Raw genomic sequence first — 20,771 nt, 5'->3', positions numbered from 1 at the left:
TAACCGAGGTGGACAGTAAAACCCCCCGGCCTGGTATTATTGTCCAGCTCTATAACCGAGGTGGACAGTAAAACCCCCGGCCTGGTATTATTGTCCAGCTCTATAACCGAGGTGGACAGTAAAACCCCCGGCCTGGTATTATTGTCCAGCTCTATAACCGAGGTGGACAGTAAAACCCCCGGCCTGGTATTATTGTCCAGCTCTATAACCGAGGTGGACAGTAAAACCCCCGGCCTGGTATTATTGTCCAGCTCTATAACCGAGGTGGACAGTAAAACCCCCGGCCTGGTATTATTGTCCAGCTCTATAACCGAGGTGGACAGTAAAACCCCCGGCCTGGTATTAACAGCTGAACCCTGTAGAGTGGATGGAGGCTGAAGGGCCTGACACAGTCGGACACACCAACACAGTTTGACACACCAACACAGGAGAGGTTCACCTCTGATCTAACCAGGAAGACCTCACTAATACATACACTCACGCCAGCTCGCTTGAATACACACAACCCACTGTGCACACACACAGTCCAAGATTTTGGAACATGAAAATTCTCTATTTGAAATGCAATATTCAACAATTCACTTCTGATCAATTCCTCAAACATTTTCCATACTATCTACCCCAAAGTGGTTCTGTTGAATCCAGTGTGACAGCATACTGTCCAGTACTGGAACTATCCTTGCCCTCACAGCCTCAACCTGACACACTAACATAGCCTGACACACTAACATAGCCTGACACACTAACATAGCCTGACACACTAACACAGCCTGACACACTAACATAGCCTGACACACTAACATAGCCTGACACACTAACACAGCCTGACACACTAACACAGCCTGACACACTAATAGGTGTTGAATGACCTGTTGTGGGCCTCAACTCTCCCTCCTCTTCCCTTATAACTGTCAGCAGCTGGTAAATGACTCACAGGATGAGGGGAGATGTTGATGTCTTTGTTTAGCCGACACCGTGTGATGGGTGTTTCTGGGTAGAACGGGGGGAAGGCCTTAGTGGCTGTGTATTTATTAGTGTTGGATAAAGGGGGAGGCTGAATAACCAAATATCTACAGTAAGCCGTGCTAGCTGATGAGAGATTGATAGGAACATGTCAGGATATTGCCTTGGCTAACTCTACGGCCCTGTGACGACCCTCCCACTCTGTCTGCCGTATTCTCTCTTTGTTCTTGTTTCCTTATTAGGATGCCGGTGGGCGGAGTTGGGAGGGTCGTCAGCTACATGGGAAACACCTGGGCCCGGTGTCTCCCAGGATAAATACACCACTTCCCCATTCATGGAGGAGACTCTCTCCATGCAGACACCGTCATAGATTTTGTTGTGGCTTTTTGGTTGTTTGCTTTAGCACCTTTCAACATACCGCATTATCACATTCATGCATGCAAAACACTCACTTACATTACTGATTACACACACCATTGTTAATTGCATTTAGGTTACCTTAGTTAATAAATATATTTTGTTATTCCTTATCTCCACGTTGTCTCCCTTTTGTTACGGGCTTTGAGCCGGTTCGTGACAGCCCTCTCTCTCCTTCTCGGATCTGTCCATCCGTCCGATTGTCTGTCAGCGTGTCCAGGAGATAGAGCCATGAAAACATCAGAGCCTCGGCCGGACGGCAAGGGGTCAGCCAATACAGCACACTGCATTCTTCTCACTGCGCCCTCCCTCTCCCTTTTCTCATTCAGTCACTCTCTCTCTACGTTTTCTCATTCAGTCACTCTCTCTCTACGTTTTCTCATTCAGTCACTCTCTCTCTATACCTTTTCTCATTCAGTCACTCTCTCTCTACGTTTTCTCATTCAGTCTCTCTCTCTTTACGTTCTCATTCAGTCACTCTCTCTCTACGTTTTCTCTTCCAGTCACTCTCTCTCTACGTTTTCTCTTCCAGTCACTCTCTCTCTACGTTTTCTCTTCCAGTCACTCTCTCTCTACGTTTTCTCTTCCAGTCACTCTCTCTCTACGTTTTCTCTTCCAGTCACTCTCTCTCTACGTTTTCTCTTCCAGTCACTCTCTCTCTACGTTTTCTCTTCCAGTCACTCTCTCTCTACGTTTTCTCTTCCAGTCACTCTCTCTCTACGTTTTCTCTTCCAGTCACTCTCTCTACGTTTTCTCTTCCAGTCACTCTCTCTCTACGTTTTCTCTTCCAGTCACTCTCTCTCTACGTTTTCTCTTCCAGTCACTCTCTCTCTACGTTTTCTCATTCAGTCACTCTCTCTCTACGTTTTCTCATTCAGTCTCTCTCTCTCTACGTTTTCTCTTCCAGTCACTCTCTCTCTACGTTTTCTCTTCCAGTCACTCTCTCTCTACGTTTTCTCTTCCAGTCACTCTCTCTCTACGGTTCCTCTTCCAGTCACTCTCTCTCTACGGTTCCTCTTCCAGTCACTCTCTCTCTACGGTTCCTCTTCCAGTCACTCTCTCTCTACGGTTCCTCTTCCAGTCACTCTCTCTACGGTTCCTCTTCCAGTCACTCTCTCTCTACGGTTCCTCTTCCAGTCACTCTCTCTCTACGGTTCCTCTTCCAGTCACTCTCTCTACGGTTCCTCTTCCAGTCACTCTCTCTCTACGGTTCCTCTTCCAGTCACTCTCTCTACGGTTCCTCTTCCAGTCACTCTCTCTCTACGGTTCCTCTTCCAGTCACTCTCTCTCTACGGTTCCTCTTCCAGTCACTCTCTCTCTACGGTTCCTCTTCCAGTCACTCTCTCTCTACGGTTCCTCTTCCAGTCACTCTCTCTCTACGGTTCCTCTTCCAGTCACTCTCTCTCTACGGTTCCTCTTCCAGTCACTCTCTCTCTACGGTTCCTCTTCCAGTCACTCTCTCTCTACGGTTCCTCTTCCAGTCACTCTCTCTCTACGGTTCCTCTTCCAGTCACTCTCTCTCTACGGTTCCTCTTCCAGTCACTCTCTCTCTACGGTTCCTCTTCCAGTCACTCTCTCTCTACGGTTCCTCTTCCAGTCACTCTCTCTCTACGGTTCCTCTTCCAGTCACTCTCTCTCTACGGTTCCTCTTCCAGTCACTCTCTCTCTACGGTTCCTCTTCCAGTCACTCTCTCTCTACGGTTCCTCTTCCAGTCACTCTCTCTCTACGGTTCCTCTTCCAGTCACTCTCTCTCTACGGTTCCTCTTCCAGTCACTCTCTCTCTACGGTTCCTCTTCCAGTCACTCTCTCTCTACGGTTCCTCTTCCAGTCACTCTCTCTCTACGGTTCCTCTTCCAGTCACTCTCTCTCTACGGTTCCTCTTCCAGTCACTCTCTCTCTACGGTTCCTCTTCCAGTCACTCTCTCTCTACGGTTCCTCTTCCAGTCACTCTCTCTCTACGGTTCCTCTTCCAGTCACTCTCTCTCTACGGTTCCTCTTCCAGTCACTCTCTCTCTACGGTTCCTCTTCCAGTCACTCTCTCTCTACGGTTCCTCTTCCAGTCACTCTCTCTCTACGGTTCCTCTTCCAGTCACTCTCTCTCTACGGTTCCTCTTCCAGTCACTCTCTCTCTACGGTTCCTCTTCCAGTCACTCTCTCTCTACGGTTCCTCTTCCAGTCACTCTCTCTCTACGGTTCCTCTTCCAGTCACTCTCTCTCTACGGTTCCTCTTCCAGTCACTCTCTCTCTACGGTTCCTCTTCCAGTCACTCTCTCTCTACGGTTTCTCTTCCAGTCACTCTCTCTCTACGGTTTCTCTTCCAGTCACTCTCTCTCTACGGTTTCTCTTCCAGTCACTCTCTCTCTACGGTTTCTCTTCCAGTCACTCTCTCTCTACGGTTTCTCTTCCAGTCACTCTCTCTCTACGGTTTCTCTTCCAGTCACTCTCTCTCTACGGTTTCTCTTCCAGTCACTCTCTCTCTACGGTTTCTCTTCCAGTCACTCTCTCTCTACGGTTTCTCTTCCAGTCACTCTCTCTCTACGGTTTCTCTTCCAGTCACTCTCTCTCTACGGTTTCTCTTCCAGTCACTCTCTCTCTACGGTTTCTCTTCCAGTCACTCTCTCTCTACGGTTTCTCTTCCAGTCACTCTCTCTCTACGGTTTCTCTTCCAGTCACTCTCTCTCTACGGTTTCTCTTCCAGTCACTCTCTCTCTACGGTTTCTCTTCCAGTCACTCTCTCTCTACGGTTTCTCTTCCAGTCACTCTCTCTCTACGGTTTCTCTTCCAGTCACTCTCTCTCTACGGTTTCTCTTCCAGTCACTCTCTCTCTACGGTTTCTCTTCCAGTCACTCTCTCTCTACGGTTTCTCTTCCAGTCACTCTCTCTCTACGGTTTCTCTTCCAGTCACTCTCTCTCTACGGTTTCTCTTCCAGTCACTCTCTCTCTACGGTTTCTCTTCCAGTCACTCTCTCTCTACGGTTTCTCTTCCAGTCACTCTCTCTCTACGGTTTCTCTTCCAGTCACTCTCTCTCTACGGTTTCTCTTCCAGTCACTCTCTCTCTACGGTTTCTCTTCCAGTCACTCTCTCTCTACGGTTTCTCTTCCAGTCACTCTCTCTCTACGGTTTCTCTTCCAGTCACTCTCTCTCTACGGTTTCTCTTCCAGTCACTCTCTCTCTACGGTTTCTCTTCCAGTCACTCTCTCTCTACGGTTTCTCTTCCAGTCACTCTCTCTCTACGGTTTCTCTTCCAGTCACTCTCTCTCTACGGTTTCTCTTCCAGTCACTCTCTCTCTACGGTTTCTCTTCCAGTCACTCTCTCTCTACGGTTTCTCTTCCAGTCACTCTCTCTCTACGGTTTCTCTTCCAGTCACTCTCTCTCTACGGTTTCTCTTCCAGTCACTCTCTCTCTACGGTTTCTCTTCCAGTCACTCTCTCTCTACGGTTTCTCTTCCAGTCACTCTCTCTCTACGGTTTCTCTTCCAGTCACTCTCTCTCTACGGTTTCTCTTCCAGTCACTCTCTCTCTACGGTTTCTCTTCCAGTCACTCTCTCTCTACGGTTTCTCTTCCAGTCACTCTCTCTCTACGGTTTCTCTTCCAGTCACTCTCTCTCTACGGTTTCTCTTCCAGTCACTCTCTCTCTACGGTTTCTCTTCCAGTCACTCTCTCTCTACGGTTTCTCTTCCAGTCACTCTCTCTCTACGGTTTCTCTTCCAGTCACTCTCTCTCTACGGTTTCTCTTCCAGTCACTCTCTCTCTACGGTTTCTCTTCCAGTCACTCTCTCTCTACGGTTTCTCTTCCAGTCACTCTCTCTCTACGGTTTCTCTTCCAGTCACTCTCTCTCTACGGTTTCTCTTCCAGTCACTCTCTCTCTACGGTTTCTCTTCCAGTCACTCTCTCTCTACGGTTTCTCTTCCAGTCACTCTCTCTCTACGGTTTCTCTTCCAGTCACTCTCTCTCTACGGTTTCTCTTCCAGTCACTCTCTCTCTACGGTTTCTCTTCCAGTCACTCTCTCTCTACGGTTTCTCTTCCAGTCACTCTCTCTCTACGGTTTCTCTTCCAGTCACTCTCTCTCTACGGTTTCTCTTCCAGTCACTCTCTCTCTACGGTTTCTCTTCCAGTCACTCTCTCTCTACGGTTTCTCTTCCAGTCACTCTCTCTCTACGGTTTCTCTTCCAGTCACTCTCTCTCTACGGTTTCTCTTCCAGTCACTCTCTCTCTACGGTTTCTCTTCCAGTCACTCTCTCTCTACGGTTTCTCTTCCAGTCACTCTCTCTCTACGTTTTCTCTTCCAGTCACTCTCTCTCTACGTTTTCTCTTCCAGTCACTCTCTCTCTACGTTTTCTCTTCCAGTCACTCTCTCTCTACGTTTTCTCTTCCAGTCACTCTCTCTCTACGTTTTCTCTTCCAGTCACTCTCTCTCTACGTTTTCTCTTCCAGTCACTCTCTCTCTACGTTTTCTCTTCCAGTCACTCTCTCTCTACGTTTTCTCTTCCAGTCACTCTCTCTCTACGTTTTCTCTTCCAGTCACTCTCTCTCTACGTTTTCTCTTCCAGTCACTCTCTCTCTCTCTGTTTATCAACATCTAACACAACATCTGCATCAAAGTATGACTAATATGGTGAAGATGGGAAACAACAAATCCTGTTCCACGCTCTGGATCTCTCGTTAACAGAATCAATGATATGGGAGCTGATGAATGGTTGGGGTATGTGTTAGTCAGAACAGAGCTTTCTTTAGTGAGGCTTACTACCATCTCTCCAATGTTCTGCTTCCTATCTCACGTACTGGAAAAAAATTGAAATCCTCAAAGCTTGTGGTCAACCGGTTTCAATATCCTCAGGAAACACAAATCCTATTCCAGAGTGGCTTGACTTTGGTTTTGGGGTGAAATCTCATGCTGGCGCGTTTGCCACACGGCGCTGTGTATGGTGTGAAGAAAGGTATTTTCTAGCGCCGCTATAAACCGTTGCCTTTGGGCCGAGGCAGGCTTGAGTAATACATCAAGAAATAACATTGTTTAAAAAGTAAATATTTTCATGAATTGAGGGGAAAGGCCCAATGACAAATAAAATCTTATAGAGCTGTGGATGAGAAGAGAAGAAGGCTGCAAGGAGCTATGCTGCAGGGCTGGCCTGGGTACTAACACACACACACACACACGTATGTATGCCCAAACACACACACCACAGACTGTGATAAGTTCTCCTTGTCTCTCCATACTGATCAGCTAGAGCGGCTGCTCTCCCTTTGAAGAATCCTGGGTTACCACCGTCTGCCAATGGGAGTGGGATCACAGCTTGGCTCTCTGAGTAGAAATGGCCGCAAACGTTTATTCATCTGCGTTTCAAATCATTATTTTCCTCTCGGCCTCACTTGAAGTGGCTTGAAAGTGTTGAGGTTTTTACCCTGTGACAGAGGCCAGACTAAAACAGACAGGCAGACAGAGACAGACAGACACCGTACTCTGGACTCCATATGGTACAGAGGAACCGGTCAGGAAAGAGGAATAAAATGAAAAATATAACCCAATATCAATAAACTATGAAAAATAAGTATACCGAGTGGAACGGGGGAGAGAGGGGGGCGATGGATGTCACTAAACTGAAGCCAAATCCCTTTTTTCTCTCCTCTCTCCCCACAAAATGTTTTTTTTGTGCTATTAGGAAGAGACTTCATTTTCTCTGCAACTTTAATTCACTGAAGAGACTACTCGCATGTCATTTCCACTTTTCATTTAACAAATGAGGACTCTTGACTGAGCTAATAGCTTTTCCTCAGGGGCATAATTCAATCTGCGACATCCACCATCAAAGTTGTTTGGCATTACAGGGCTGAGGCGAACATGAGGCGCCATCAAGGGGACGGGAGGGGGGCAGGGCAAGAGCAGCGGCTGACAGCCTCCATTTATTTTCAGGGCCCTCGCCGTAAACAAATCCGATAGAGCCGCACATCTGTGGGCTCGTCCAGCGACTAAGAGCAGGGGGGCTGTAGGGTAGAACAGACCAGTGGGTGCATCCAAAACAGCACCATATTCACTATATACAATTTTACCAGGGCCCATAGGGTTCTGGTCAAAAGTAGGGCACTACATAGGGAATAATTTGGGAAACACACAGTGGAACGCTAAACGGGGGTGAGAGGAGCGGACGCAAAGCCCATGTTTAATATGTATCAGTGGCTGGGCATAGAGAGAGAGAGAGAGAGCTTTGGCCAGCCATGTGGAGGACAGATCCTTCAAAGTCACATTTATTATTTTAAAGCAGCCTTCCAAAACAAAGGTGGCCTTGGGGCAGGAGGCTGGAGCTACAGACAGAAGGCTGTAATGATGAGGCCATTTGGAAGTTTTAGCACCTCAGAGAAGTAATTAGAGGCTGTGTCCCCTGGTCAACAGAGTGCACATATGTAGAGAATAGGGTGTCATTTGGAATGCACACAGAATCAGAGACTTCAACCCCCTTTCCTCGCTCTATGTCTAATGTTCCTCCTCATCACACTAATACTGAGAGAGGAATTTATTGTGGGATGGTTGTATCCCCTGCCTGCCTGCCACACCCCAGAACAGCCCTAGATGGAGGTTCCATGTGGTGTTAGCACTGAGGCTATATTTAACAGCTAGTCTAGTGTGATCTCATGTAATTGGACAACGGTGGTCAGAGAGGTTACTCGCCACACTCTTCCATCCTGAGCTGTTAAAAAAAGGAGGGACACAGAGAAGGAGAATGAGGGATCATTAGGGTTCAGAGAAGAGGCAGACGTGCTACTGTATGTGTCATTGGGTGTGTCCTAATGACACCCTATTCCCTATATACACACAGACACATATATACACACACACACTATGTTTGACACATGTAATGCCCTACATTCTAGGGGATAGGGTGAGAAATGGGAGAGGAAAAGAGGTTCAGGTCCTCATGTCAACATCCTCTATAGCCCGACCAAACACCACACTTACTGTTTATAAAACACATTGGAATGATCAAGTTTGACAAATGATCTGTTATGCCCTCAGTTCGGGTACAAATACCATTACAGAAACAATAGTGCTTTAACTAGCTCGCTTGAGTTGGAGCCAAAGGCAGAGCAAAAGGCAGGCAGTTACTGTCATTGTGGGGGGGTTCATCATGCTAACAAATGCTAATGATGTACCTTTGAAAAGCATACCGCTCTGAAATCACTAAGAGCCTAGCTGGGCTGGGCTGGGCTGGGCTGGGCTGGGCGAGAGAGAGAGAGAGAGAAAGAGAGGGAGAGAGGGAGGGAGGGAAAAAGCTTAAATTAAAAAGTATGAGTGAGTAACTGGCCACAACAACTGAGGAAACCCAAGACTTGGGGAAGGTCCACATGCTATTCATTTCCTAAAGTGAATGGAGGGAGTCGGCAGGCACGGAGGAACGAGAGAAGGTTGAGAGAGTGATTCGTCGTCGGAGGAGGAAAAGTTCACTGCACCGCCGTTGAGCCCAGCCAATCAATCATCTGTCCATAAGTGACTCTGTCATAATGGGGCTTCTTTTTAAAAGCTTGTAAGCATCTGATTTCACAAGACAGCGTTGACAGAGAGAGACTGGACTTTCTGCCCTCCTGAGTATTAGAGAGCTACATTGTTAGAAAACTCATTGTTAACTTAGATAATGTAATGTCCTCTGTCGACCGCAGTACATTTAGGCCCAAACTGAGCGGCGTAGACACAAAAACGCCATATTAAACATATCGGCCTGCACGCAGCTGTGTAATTTACATTGAGGACAATTGGCTATGACAAAATGCTATATCAAATTAAATATCTTTCATCACAACTGAGGTAAATTAGATGAATTCGAAACAGAATGAAGCATGAATAGTAAAATGTCTGTACGTACAAAATAACACTAACTGCTTTTTCATGACTATACGATCCACCTCTTATTGCAAAATGTTCAAGGATCAAGGAAATGATGTAAGCCTATAACAAATCAACAGACATATTCCAAGTCGACAACAATGCTTTCCTCTAAGTTCACACATAAGCACTACGTTGTTTTCCCAGAAAGGGAGGCAAATCCCTCATTACATGACACTTATGACATTAACCAATTACCTCATATAATTGATGTAAAGAGAAAAGGCGCCAAATAGACGGATGGCTAAAGCCACATTAGGCCTGCTCACAATGGACAGGCTGTGTGCAATTTAGGACTCACGCATGCACACGCACATCCGATTGTTCAATGATATTGCCAAGAAATAACAAAGGGCGATAAAACCACAAATAGGAACAACATGAGATCAACACAAAGGCATTATTCTTAAATAAACAGTGTCTGTGGTTTAATGTGAACAGCAAAAGAGAGAATGAGTGTGTGAGAAATAAATAAAAAGCAAGAGAGTGAGCGAGACAGGGAGGGAGCGAGCGAGACAGGGAGGGAGCGAGCGAGCCAGAGGGAGCGAGCGAGCCAGAGGGAGGGAGCGAGCCAGAGAGCCAGTGGGAAGGAGTGAGTGAGCGAGCCCGAGGGGGGGAGGGAGCGAGTGAGCGAGCCAGAGGGAGGGAGGGAGGGAGGGAGGGAGGGAGGGAGGGAGAGGGAGGGATCGAGACAGAGGGAGCGAGCGATACAGAGAGAGCGAGCGAGCGAGCGAGACAGAGGGAGCGAGCGAGCGAGACAGAGGGAGCGAGCGAGCGAGACAGAGGGAGCGAGCGAGCGAGACAGAGGGAGGGTGCGAGCGAGACAGAGGGAGGGTGCGAGACAGGGGGGGGAGGGAGCGAGACAGGGGGGGAGGGAGCGAGACAGAGGGGGGGAGGGAGCGAGACAGAGGGGGGGAGGGAGCGAGACAGAGGGGGGGAGGGAGCGAGACAGAGGGGGGGAGGGAGCGAGACAGAGGGGGGGAGGGAGCGAGCAGAGGGGGGGAGGGAGCGAGACAGAGGGGGGGAGGGAGCGAGACAGAGGGGGGGAGCGAGCGAGACAGAGGGGGGGAGCGAGCGAGACAGAGGGGGGGAGCGAGCGAGACAGAGGGGGGGAGCGAGCGAGACAGAGGGGGGGAGCGAGCGAGACAGAGGGGGGGAGCGAGCGAGACAGAGGGGGGGAGCGAGCGAGACAGAGGGGGGGAGCGAGCGAGCGAGACAGAGGGGGGGAGCGAGCGAGCGAGACAGAGGGGGGGAGCGAGCGAGCGAGACAGAGGGGGGGAGCGAGCGAGCGAGACAGAGGGGGGGAGCGAGCGAGCGAGACAGAGGGGGGGAGCGAGCGAGCGAGACAGAGGGGGGGAGCGAGCGAGCGAGACAGAGGGGGGGAGCGAGCGAGCGAGACAGAGGGGGGAGCGAGCGAGCGAGACAGAGGGGGGGAGCGAGCGAGCGAGACAGAGGGGGGGAGCGAGCGAGCGAGACAGAGGGGGGGAGCGAGCGAGCGAGACAGAGGGGGGGAGCGAGCGAGCGAGACAGAGGGGGGGAGCGAGCGAGACAGAGGGAGGGAGCAAGCGAGACAGAGGGAGTGAGCGATACAGAGAGAGCGAGCGAGCGATACAGAGAGAGCGAGCGAGCGAGACAGAGAGAGCGAGCGAGCCGGAGCGAGGGAGCGAGCCGGAGCGAGCTAGAGGGAGGGAGGGAGCGAGCCGGAGCGAGCTGGAGGGAGCGAGCCGGAGCGAGCTAGAGGGAGGGAGGGAGCGAGCGAGACAGAGGGAGGGAGCCAGAGGGAGGGAGGGAGCCAGAGAGAGGGAGAGAGCGAGAGAGGGAGCGAGGGGGGAGCGAACCAGAGAGGGAGGGAGGGAGAGAGCGAGCGAGCCAGAGAGGGAGAGAGCGAGCGAGCCAGAGGGAGAGAGCGAGCGAGCCAGAGGGAGAGAGCGAGCGAGCCAGAGGGAGAGAGCGAGCAAGCCAGAGGGAGGGAGCGAGCGAGCCAGAGGGAGGGAGCGAGCGAGCCAGAGGGAGGGAGCGAGCAACAGGGAGGGAGCGAGCAAGAGGGAGGGAGCGAGCGAGCAAGAGGGAGGGAGCGAGCAAGAGGGAGGGAGCGAGCAAGAGGGAGGGAGCGAGCAAGAGGGAGGGAGCGAGCAAGAGGGAGGGAGCGAGCGAGCTAGAGGGAGGGAGCGAGCGAGCTAGAGGGAGGGAGCGAGCGAGCTAGAGGGAGGGAGCGAGCGAGCCAGAGGGAGGGAGCGAGCGAGCCAGAGGGAGGGAGATAGCGAGCAATCCAGAGGGAGGGAGGGAGCGAGCGATCCAGAGGGAGGGAGGGAGCGAGCGATCCAGAGGGAGGGAGGGAGCGAGCGATCCAGAGAGAGGGAGGAAGCGAGTGAGGGCGCCAGAGGGAGGGAGGGAGCGAGAGAGAAGGAGGGAGCGAGCGAGCCAGAGGGAGGAAGCGAGTGAGGGCGCCAGAGGGAGGGAGGGAGCGAGCGAGCCAGAGGGAGGAAGCGAGTGAGGGCGCCAGAGGGAGGGAGGGAGCGAGCGAGAAGGAGGGGGCGAGCGGGAGAGACAGAGGGAGCGGGCGGACGAGACGGAGGGAGCGGGAGAGCGAGACGGAGGGAGCGGGAGAGGGAGCGGGAGAGCGAGACGGAGGGAGCGGGAGAGCGAGGCGGAGGGAGCGGGAGAGCGAGGCGGAGGGAGCGGGAGAGCGAGGCGGAGGGAGCGGGAGAGCGAGGCGGAGGGAGCGGGAGAGCGAGACGGAGGGAGCGGGAGAGCGAGACGGAGGGGGCGGGAGAGCGAGACGGAGGGGGCGGGAGAGCGAGACGGAGGGGGCGGGAGAGCGAGACGGAGGGGGCGGGAGAGCGAGACGGAGGGGGCGGGAGAGCGAGACGGAGGGGGCGGGAGAGCGAGACGGAGGGGGCGGGAGAGCGAGACGGAGGGGGCGGGAGAGCGAGACGGAGGGGGCGGGAGAGCGAGACGGAGGGGGCGGGAGAGCGAGACGGAGGGGGCGGGAGAGCGAGACGGAGGGGGCGGGAGAGCGAGACGGAGGGGGCGGGAGAGCGAGACGGAGGGGGCGGGAGAGCGAGACGGAGGGGGCGGGAGAGCGAGACGGAGGGGGCGGGAGAGCGAGACGGAGGGGGCGGGAGAGCGAGACGGAGGGGGCGGGAGAGCGAGACGGAGGGGGCGGGAGAGCGAGACGGAGGGAGTGGGCGAGACGAGGGGAGCGGGCGAGACGGAGGGAGTGGGAGAGAGAGGCGGAGAGGGCGGGAGAGCGAGGCGGAGAGCGAGACGGAGGGAGCGGGCGAGACGGAGGGCGAGACGGAGGGAGCGGGCGAGACGGAGGGAGCGGGCGAGAGAGCGAGACGGAGGGAGCGGGCAAGAGAGCGGGCAAGACGGAGGGAGCGGGAGAGCGAGACGGGGGAGCCGGCGAGCGAGATGGAGGGAGCGGACGGAGTGGGCGAGCGAGACGGGGGGAGTGGGCGAGCGAGATGGAGGGAGCGGACGGAGTGGGCGAGCGATACGGAGGGAGCGGGCGAGCGATACGGAGGGAGCGGGCGAGCGAGACGGAGGGAGCGGGCGAGCAAGAGAGCGGGCGAGCGAGGCGGAGGGAGTGGGAGAGCGAGACGGAGGGGGCGGGAGAGACAGAGGGAGCGAGCGAGACGGAGGGAGCGAGCGAGACGGAGGGAGCGAGCGAGACGGAGGGAGCGAGCGAGACGGAGGGAGCGAGCGAGACGGAGGGAGCGTGCGAGACGAGCGAGCGAGACCGGGGGAGCCAGGGGGAGAGCGAGCGAAACAGAGGGAGTGGGCGAGCGAGACGGAGGGAGCGGGTGAGCGAGATGGAGGGAGCAGTCGAGCAAGAGAGCGGGCGAGCGAAGCGGCGGGAGTGGGAGAGCGAGACGGAGGGGGCGGGAGAGCGAGACGGAGGGAGCGGGCGAGACGGAGGGAGCGGGCTAGAGAGCGAGACGGAGGAAGCGTGCTCTCGCACGCTCCCGAGCGAGCGAGACCGGGGGAGCCAGGGGGAGAGCGAGCGAAACAGGGAGAGCGAGCGAGACAGACAGGGAGAGCGAGCGAGAGAGACAGGGAGAGCGAGCGAGCGAGACAGGGAGAGCGAGCGAGCGAGACAGGGAGAGCGAGCGAGAGATGCAGGGAGAGCGAGCGAGAGATGCAGGGAGAGCGAGCGAGAGAGACAGGGAGAGCGAGCGAGAGATGCAGGGAGAGCGAGCGAGAGAGACAGGGAGAGCGAGCGGGAGAGACTGGGAGAGCGAGCGGGAGAGACTGGGAGAGCGAGCGAGAGAGACTGGGAGAGCGAGCGAGAGAGACAGAGACGGGGCGCGAGCGAGAGAGACGGGGCGCGAGCGAGAGAGACGGGGCGCGAGCGAGAGAGTCGGGGCGCGAGCGAGAGAGTCGGGGCGCGAGCGAGAGAGTCGGGGCGCGAGCGAGAGAGTCGGGGCGCGAGCGAGAGAGTCGGGGCGCGAGCGAGAGAGTCGGGGCGCGAGCGAGAGAGTCGGGGCGCGAGCGAGAGAGTCGGGGCGCGAGCGAGAGAGTCGGGGCGCGAGCGAGAGAGTCGGGGCGCGAGCGAGAGAGTCGGGGCGCGAGCGAGAGAGTCGGGGCACGAGCGAGAGAAACAGGGGAGAGACAGAGACAGAGTGACCTCGGTTACCGTCATGAAGAAGTGGTGGGTTTAAATAGATCACAAGTAGCCAGACAAGAATGTTCCAGTGATGTTACAACATACCTCTGGGTTTGTGAGTTTACCCCTCCATAAAAAGTGATCCAGAAATCAAACCAGTATCCCAATTCCATAGACAGTTTATGTGGAATACAATTGTTGCTTGGTGTGAATCTTGACGTCAGATTTAGCAAGAGGCACAATACGATCATCTTATGAAATCACCCAACCAAAGTGTGAACTCAAATTCACTTCAAGAAAAGAAAATCTAACACTTTGCAGAACAAAAAAAAATAGGGGGGAAAGGAGTGTCAAAAAAAGAGAAGAACTTTCATGGTGTTTTCCTCAGGGATGACAACTAGACAAACTGACAGAACGTGTTGAAAATACACTCAATATACTCAGACAGAATGAAAAGATGGGATGTCGTTGACTGCATCCCAAATGCCACCTCATTGCCTATTAAGTGCAATTATTTTGATCATGGGCCCATGTGGCCCTGATCAGAAGTAGTACACTAAATAAAGAATAGGGTGCCATTTGATTTTGTCTTGAGCCAGGACAGAGCAACAACAGAGCATGCTAGGTAGGTAGGTAGGTAGTGAGGAGGGAAACTCACCATGGAGTTTTAATGGCAAAACATCCTGCCCCAAAGAGGTAAGGTCTTCATGGGGGAGGGAGAGATACACAAAGAAGAGATAGATGGAAAAACCATTATTAGCCAGTCAGACACTTTTCAGCTTAAATTCTTGACCTGTCTGTTTAAGCGTACAAGACACATAAAGCAGGAAGCAAACTGTCCGTGTTAGAATTGATCTGAAACCTGGGACCTGCCTCAACAACTCAGACCATTCTGTAAAGTGCAGTACCATACGTTTGGTAGAGGACGTATGTGTGTGTGCTTGTCTCAGTGTGTGTTGTACCATACTTTTGGCAGAGGAAGCGTACTTTTAGCATACTTTTCCTTTTAGCTATTAATCTACTTCTTTTCTTCTCTTTCTTTTAAGGAAAGAGTATGAATAAGTAATACAAAGTACTGACGATAAATCATGGTATGGTTTTGTTCAGACATTGGAACAAGGCATTTCAGTTGTTTTTATATATCTTAAACCTTTACACTCGCGGGAATTGGCCTATATGGACACGGCTAAATTGAAATGTTTCTTCCAGAAGAAATATGAAAAGCATATGCATAAGCATGGTAGCAATTGAAAGGTAAGAGTTTAAAGATGATGCGAAAATTATTAGACCAAAGTTGAGGACAACAGTTCACCTGACACAAGAATCCAAACATTACACTGCTGATTTTGTGCTTTTCACCACATTTGTTGGTAACGAAAATAATCTTGCTACATTGAGTAACATGATAAGAAAATTCCTGGAAAATATGGGGTAGGTGCAACATAAAACAATGACAAGGGTTTGAGTGAGAGGACTAACTGGTGTCTCCAAGTGATCACAGTTCCTAAGTCATTTCAATGTATTTTTATGACTCAAAGAAAAGTCTTCAACTATAATACCCTGACTACAACGCTCACGTCGCGTGCACAAAATAAATTTAGTGATCTGTGTTATTCAATTATTGCACCCACACTGCTCGCACGCATCAACGAGCGTCTGCGTTTCCAAGGGCTAAAATAGAAGTCATTCCTATTTCTGACGCAGATAGCGCTGCAAGTCCTGCCTCTCCCATCTCCTCAAATGTTTATAGAAGCAGGTACCCACGTGCCATCTCCATTGGTTATACCCACGTGGGTGATTGAAAGACGAACTGTTGCCGGTTGTCGTGGTAATACTATGAAAGTTTAGATGCCAATCACCATATATGTTAAACGATGAAAAAGCCTGGAAGGAGGAGAGATGGCTAGAAACGATTCGGTTGACCGTTTTTATGTGTGGATTAATTGTCGGAGTAGAGGACCTTGTGCATTTCAGGTAAAATAACAACCTAATGTTTATATCCCAGGACAAATTAGCTAGCAACAGCAAGCTAGTTAAATAGGACAAATTAGCTAGCAAGTGCAAGCTAAATTGCCATAAATGTTTAATGCTTTTCGACCTGTCCCCAAATTAATGTAATTGGTTCAGAGTTTGTTTTGATATTTTAACCTGCATGTCATGATCGTGTTTGGTGTGGGGGGGCAAAATAAATTCATGCACGATGGCGCACGCGCGCAGCCGGTTTGGGTTCCGTGTTAGGTGTTTTTTAATGTTGAGGAACTACAGCAAGCACACTTGTAGCTGTTTTGTTTGGAACACAACCCTGCAATCACACAATTACTGTTGTTGTTCACGCAATCCCAAAACGGGCCATTATAAATCACAATCTGGTTCAGGTGGGCATCATTTGAAAGCTTGTTATATTGCCAACATGACTAGAAAAGTTATAAAATACGATCTTGTTAGGCTTTCACAGGGCAATTCAGATTGTAATTCCGGTGAGCATAGAAAGTAGTCATGAGTACATTCAGATGTGTGTTCCAAGGCAAATGACCTTCACAAAGGACAAAACATGGGCTCATTCTGTTCAGAACAACCCAGGGTGTTACGTCATGTCATCTTGTAACTGTACAGTACATCACAAATAGTGATTATAAACGTTGACACTGTATTTGACATGAGTTTTATAATATGGAAATGTAAAGTGCACGTTTGGCTTGCTCGTATAACATCAAACCGGTATTTATTATAATTCTCAATGTCTCGTCTTTCAAGATGCATTGAGTCTTCTTAATTTACCACATGGCCCTCACTCAGACAAAACAATAGCAAAAGTTGCCCAATTAGTGGGAGGGATTGGGGCAACTTCTTGCTGTGCACGGTGCTCAAGTTCATAATGGCTGTCAGTCAAAACCCATTCAGAGCTGTGAAGCGGAGACCCGGAGCTCTGACGTCATTTATAGCATGTTACTGAACAGCCACTGCGTTCTAAATTAAGGCACTTATCAGAGCCCAAAGCTGCCATTTTCAACCAGTATGTGGATATGAGTGTAATGGGTTAAAAGAGAGAAAAATCTTTGCTTAGGGTGTTCCCAAGGAATCCGATATGCCCTACAGAATCAGTCATATAAAATCAAGTATGATCAAGTTTGTTCCAATGCCAATTAAACATTGTGGTTTATGGATAAGGTATACTGCAGCACAATTACTTTGTTTGAGAAGAACATCATATGTCTGGATATGACTTATTTTTACGGGTGAGTGTGTATTTGTTTATGCATTGTCTGTGAGTATTCGTGTGTATTTGCAAGCGTCTGAGGGTGTGGGCGAGTGTGTGTCCGGTGGTCTTTTTTTGAGTGTGTGTGCATTCCCCGGGCCAGTGTTTACGAGCCATTAGGAGTGGGAGTGTGTTCCTGTGTTTACCCTGCATGTTCAGAGATAGTGACAGACCTCTGTAAACAGTTTACAGTAAACAGCCTTTTCCCAACAGTAATAATGGCCAGATGAGGCTGAACTTTGTCCCTGAACACAGCAGACCACATCAGTACGGCAGGAACTCTCAAATGGCACCCCATTCCCATTATAGTGCACTACTTTTGACCAGAACCCTATGGAGCCTTGTCAAAAGTAGTGCACTATATAGGTTGCCATTTGGGAGGCAGTCAAGGCCACTGGCCAATCAAAGCACGGCACGCCACTTCTTTATATTATCTGCTGCGGAGGGACGGGGCATCTGTCTGAATCTCTCCAGACTAGCACGGCACCGTGTGTGTGTGTAGACTAGCAGGGCACCGTGTGTGTGTGTGTAGACTAGCAGGACACCGTGTGTGTGTGTAGACTAGCAGGGCACCGTGTGTGTGTGTAGACTAGCAGGGCACCGTGTGTGTGTGTGTAGACTAGCAGGGCACCGTGTGTGTGTGTAGACTAGCAGTGCACCGTGTGTGTTTAGACTAGCAGGGCACCGTGTGTGTGTGTAGACTAGCAGGGCACCGTGTGTGTGTGTAGACTAGCAGGGCACCGTGTGTGTGTGTAGACTAGCAGGGCACCGTGTGTGTGTGTAGACTAGCAGGGCACCGTGTGTGTGTGTAGACTAGCAGGGCACCGTGTGTGTGTAGACTAGCAGGGCACCGTGTGTGTGTGTAGACTAGCAGGGCACCGTGTGTGTGTGTGTAGATTAGCAGGGCACCGTGTGTGTGTGTGTAGATTAGCAGGGCACCGTGTGTGTGTGTAGACTAGCAGGGCACCGTGTGTGTGTGTAGACTAGCAGGGCACCGTGTGTGTGTGTAGACTAGCAGGGCACCGTGTGTGTGTGTAGACTAGCAGGGCACCGTGTGTGTGTGTAGACTAGCACGGCACCGCGTGTGTGTGTGTGTGTGTGTAGACTAGCAGGGCACCGTGTGTGTGTGTAGACTAGCACGGCACCGTGTGTGTGTGTAGACTAGCAGGGCAGTGGACTATCTGCATTAGCCCAGGGATATGAGGAGAGAAGTTACTTAGACGGAGAGAAACAAAGAAACAACATAACGCAAAGTGAAGTTTTTACTGAGGTGGTCATTGGGAGACTGGAGACCAGTGATGTCCTCTTAAGGAAGAGACCTTGGTCTGAGTGAGCAGCGTAATGGCGGTCGGGGGTCCTGTTATGTTGGCTCAAACACAGTTTAGCCAGTAGACAAACAGCATGGTTAAAGGGTTAGCTGGTAGCTTGACAAACAACACGGTTCTCCGGTAGCTAGCCTAACAGCAGGACATGGGGTCAGTTTAACAGGACCAGCGGGTCTTGGCTATGCTAACTCTAGTCCTGTTCTGTTTGTTCGAACACATTTAGCCAGTAGTCAAACAGCATGGGCCGGAGGTTACACAGATATCCAATAGCTAGTGGCTAGCCTAACAGCATGGATAGGGTTTAGCCAGTACCTAACATAACAACATGGGCATGGGTTCAATTACATTTAAAAAACTAGCCAACCAGCATGGGCAGGGGGGTAGTTCAACATTTTAACATGACCATCGGGCCTTGGCCTTAATTGGGCCTTCACTGGCACTGGGAGGCTGGCATCGCTGGTGTACTTTACCCCCCTGTGAAGCACTTAAACACTGGCACCCTGCTAGCCTCCTGCTGGGTGAATGGATGGTGGCTGATAGGATACAGATAGGTAGTGTTACAGGTCTCAATGGAACAAGCCTGTACTGGATCTTGGGTAAAAAATAATGCATGTAGCGCTTTTTCTTATTTCTTAATGTTCAGTCCCTCGATAGAGTAATGTAGTTAAGCCATGCAGGCAGTCTGTTCTAGATGGTTATGGTGTGATGTTGATAGTAGGTCAGAAACATAACTTCTTTAACAAAACAACCTGATAAAACTAGGCGAATAGTTTCCACACGCACTAACAATATGATATAAAAGATTGCAACACAAATTACATTTGATATACAGTATAGGCAGTGTTTTCCACAAGTACATAGAGTAGCTAGCCAAATAAAACAAGTAGCCAGCCAGGCACCCCCGTGGGGGGGTTGAAAAATAATTCCGAAGGAAGTCTATTCTGGTGGCCTCTGGTACATTCTAATGCGTTGATTCCATCTGAAATACACTGCGAAATGATTGAATACTTTGCCTCCCAGATTGGAGAAATGAGTTGTGGTATTGTGTAGAAAGACATAACATTGGATGAAGTCAGTGTATTGTTAGTTGTTATGGATATTGTCTAGGTCTATTTGATCAGGACTATTTTATAATACACCTTTCATACTAAGACGTTTTCTCGACAACTTTAGCATCCCGCCAACTTTTTACACCTTTTGTTTATATCTGAAAAGGTGTTGCCGGTATCAAAGCCTAAACTTTTATTTCTGCAAACCAACCGAGTCATGATTGCAGTAAAGTTGTGCCTACAGCTTAGTATGAAATGCAGCCGTAATGCTGAGGCAGCATTGACATGCACTACGTTCTTAAGTTGTTGATGGTCCCATCTCTTCGCATTGTCCTTCACACTGTTTTCTTAAGCACAACTAGATGGATCCATAAAGAATTACTGTGGGAATAAATATCACTGAATGACAAAAATATTGGAATAAAGTAGGCTAATGCAATTGAAGGCATCAAATTGTTGCTTAACGCTTATTGAAACTCCCAAAGTCATCCAATAGTAATAATACATTTGAAGCAGTAGCCTACCAGTGTGTGGTTAACTATTTCAGCAACATTTCGCACTGTTTTGAGACAAGCTTAGGGACTCCATTTGGGTATTGGTTAGGGTACAATTAGGCTGCGGAAATGTTAGCCAAGTTGAGGTGAGTGCTGCTCATGATCATCTTACTGGCTCATTTATTAGCACATTGTCCCGCATGCTATGTGGCTTAACAAGTAGATTATGTTGCTCTTCACTCAGTCGTTTAGTAGCCTGGGCCTACTCTCAAACAAAAGCCTGTAACTTGTCAATCAATGTGATTTTGTTTCACTGAATCTCTGTCTGTATATTTGGTTAATTCTCCGGCTGGGCAAATAAATGGAGGTGGTATAGGTCATCTATCTGTTTGCTCATCGATCACTGACCAGAAACATTTAGCATGCTATAGTGTAGCCTAAATCAAGTGTAAGCCTGTTATTTTGCTCAATCGCATATAGGCAACTCCAAAAGCCCTCGGAGGTCGTGAAATATGTACACGTTTTTGAAAATATAGATCGCTATTACGATGGTATCATGATGAAGATACTGTCAATGTAAGACCCTATTCACGAGCATCATGCTATCTCCCACTCCTCCATGGAAAGAAATTAAACTGCAACCAGAGATCTGTATATAATGACAAGATGCTCATGTCTCCGCCCTAACGTTGTCCCAAAGGCGGGAAGGCAGGTACAAAATATGCCCATAGAAACGCATTGGGCTCATTTTGGACAGACACACCTCTTCCTCTCTGCTGT

General features: G+C 50.4%; 1 protein-coding gene across 4 annotated transcripts in view; it reads right to left on the bottom strand.

Annotated features, from left to right (window-relative positions):
- LOC129832081 (BCAS3 microtubule associated cell migration factor-like) overlaps positions 1-20,771 on the bottom strand; it is a 326,378-nt gene that overhangs the window by 200,211 nt on the left and 105,396 nt on the right. For 3 of the 4 annotated variants that reach the window (XM_055895829.1, XM_055895830.1, XM_055895832.1), the window contains exon 17: positions 14,526-14,570. The exons of the other annotated variant lie outside the window; for it this stretch is intronic. In XM_055895829.1, the coding sequence (XP_055751804.1) occupies positions 14,526-14,570 (45 nt within the window). The remainder of the gene's footprint in view (positions 1-14,525; positions 14,571-20,771) is intronic. 4 annotated transcript variants of the gene reach the window in all.

This window comes from Salvelinus fontinalis, chromosome 33 (genome assembly GCF_029448725.1).
Source record: "Salvelinus fontinalis isolate EN_2023a chromosome 33, ASM2944872v1, whole genome shotgun sequence".
In the NCBI taxonomy this organism is placed as follows: Eukaryota; Metazoa; Chordata; class Actinopteri; order Salmoniformes; family Salmonidae; genus Salvelinus; species Salvelinus fontinalis.
This window is presented reverse-complemented; position numbering and strand designations above follow the sequence as displayed.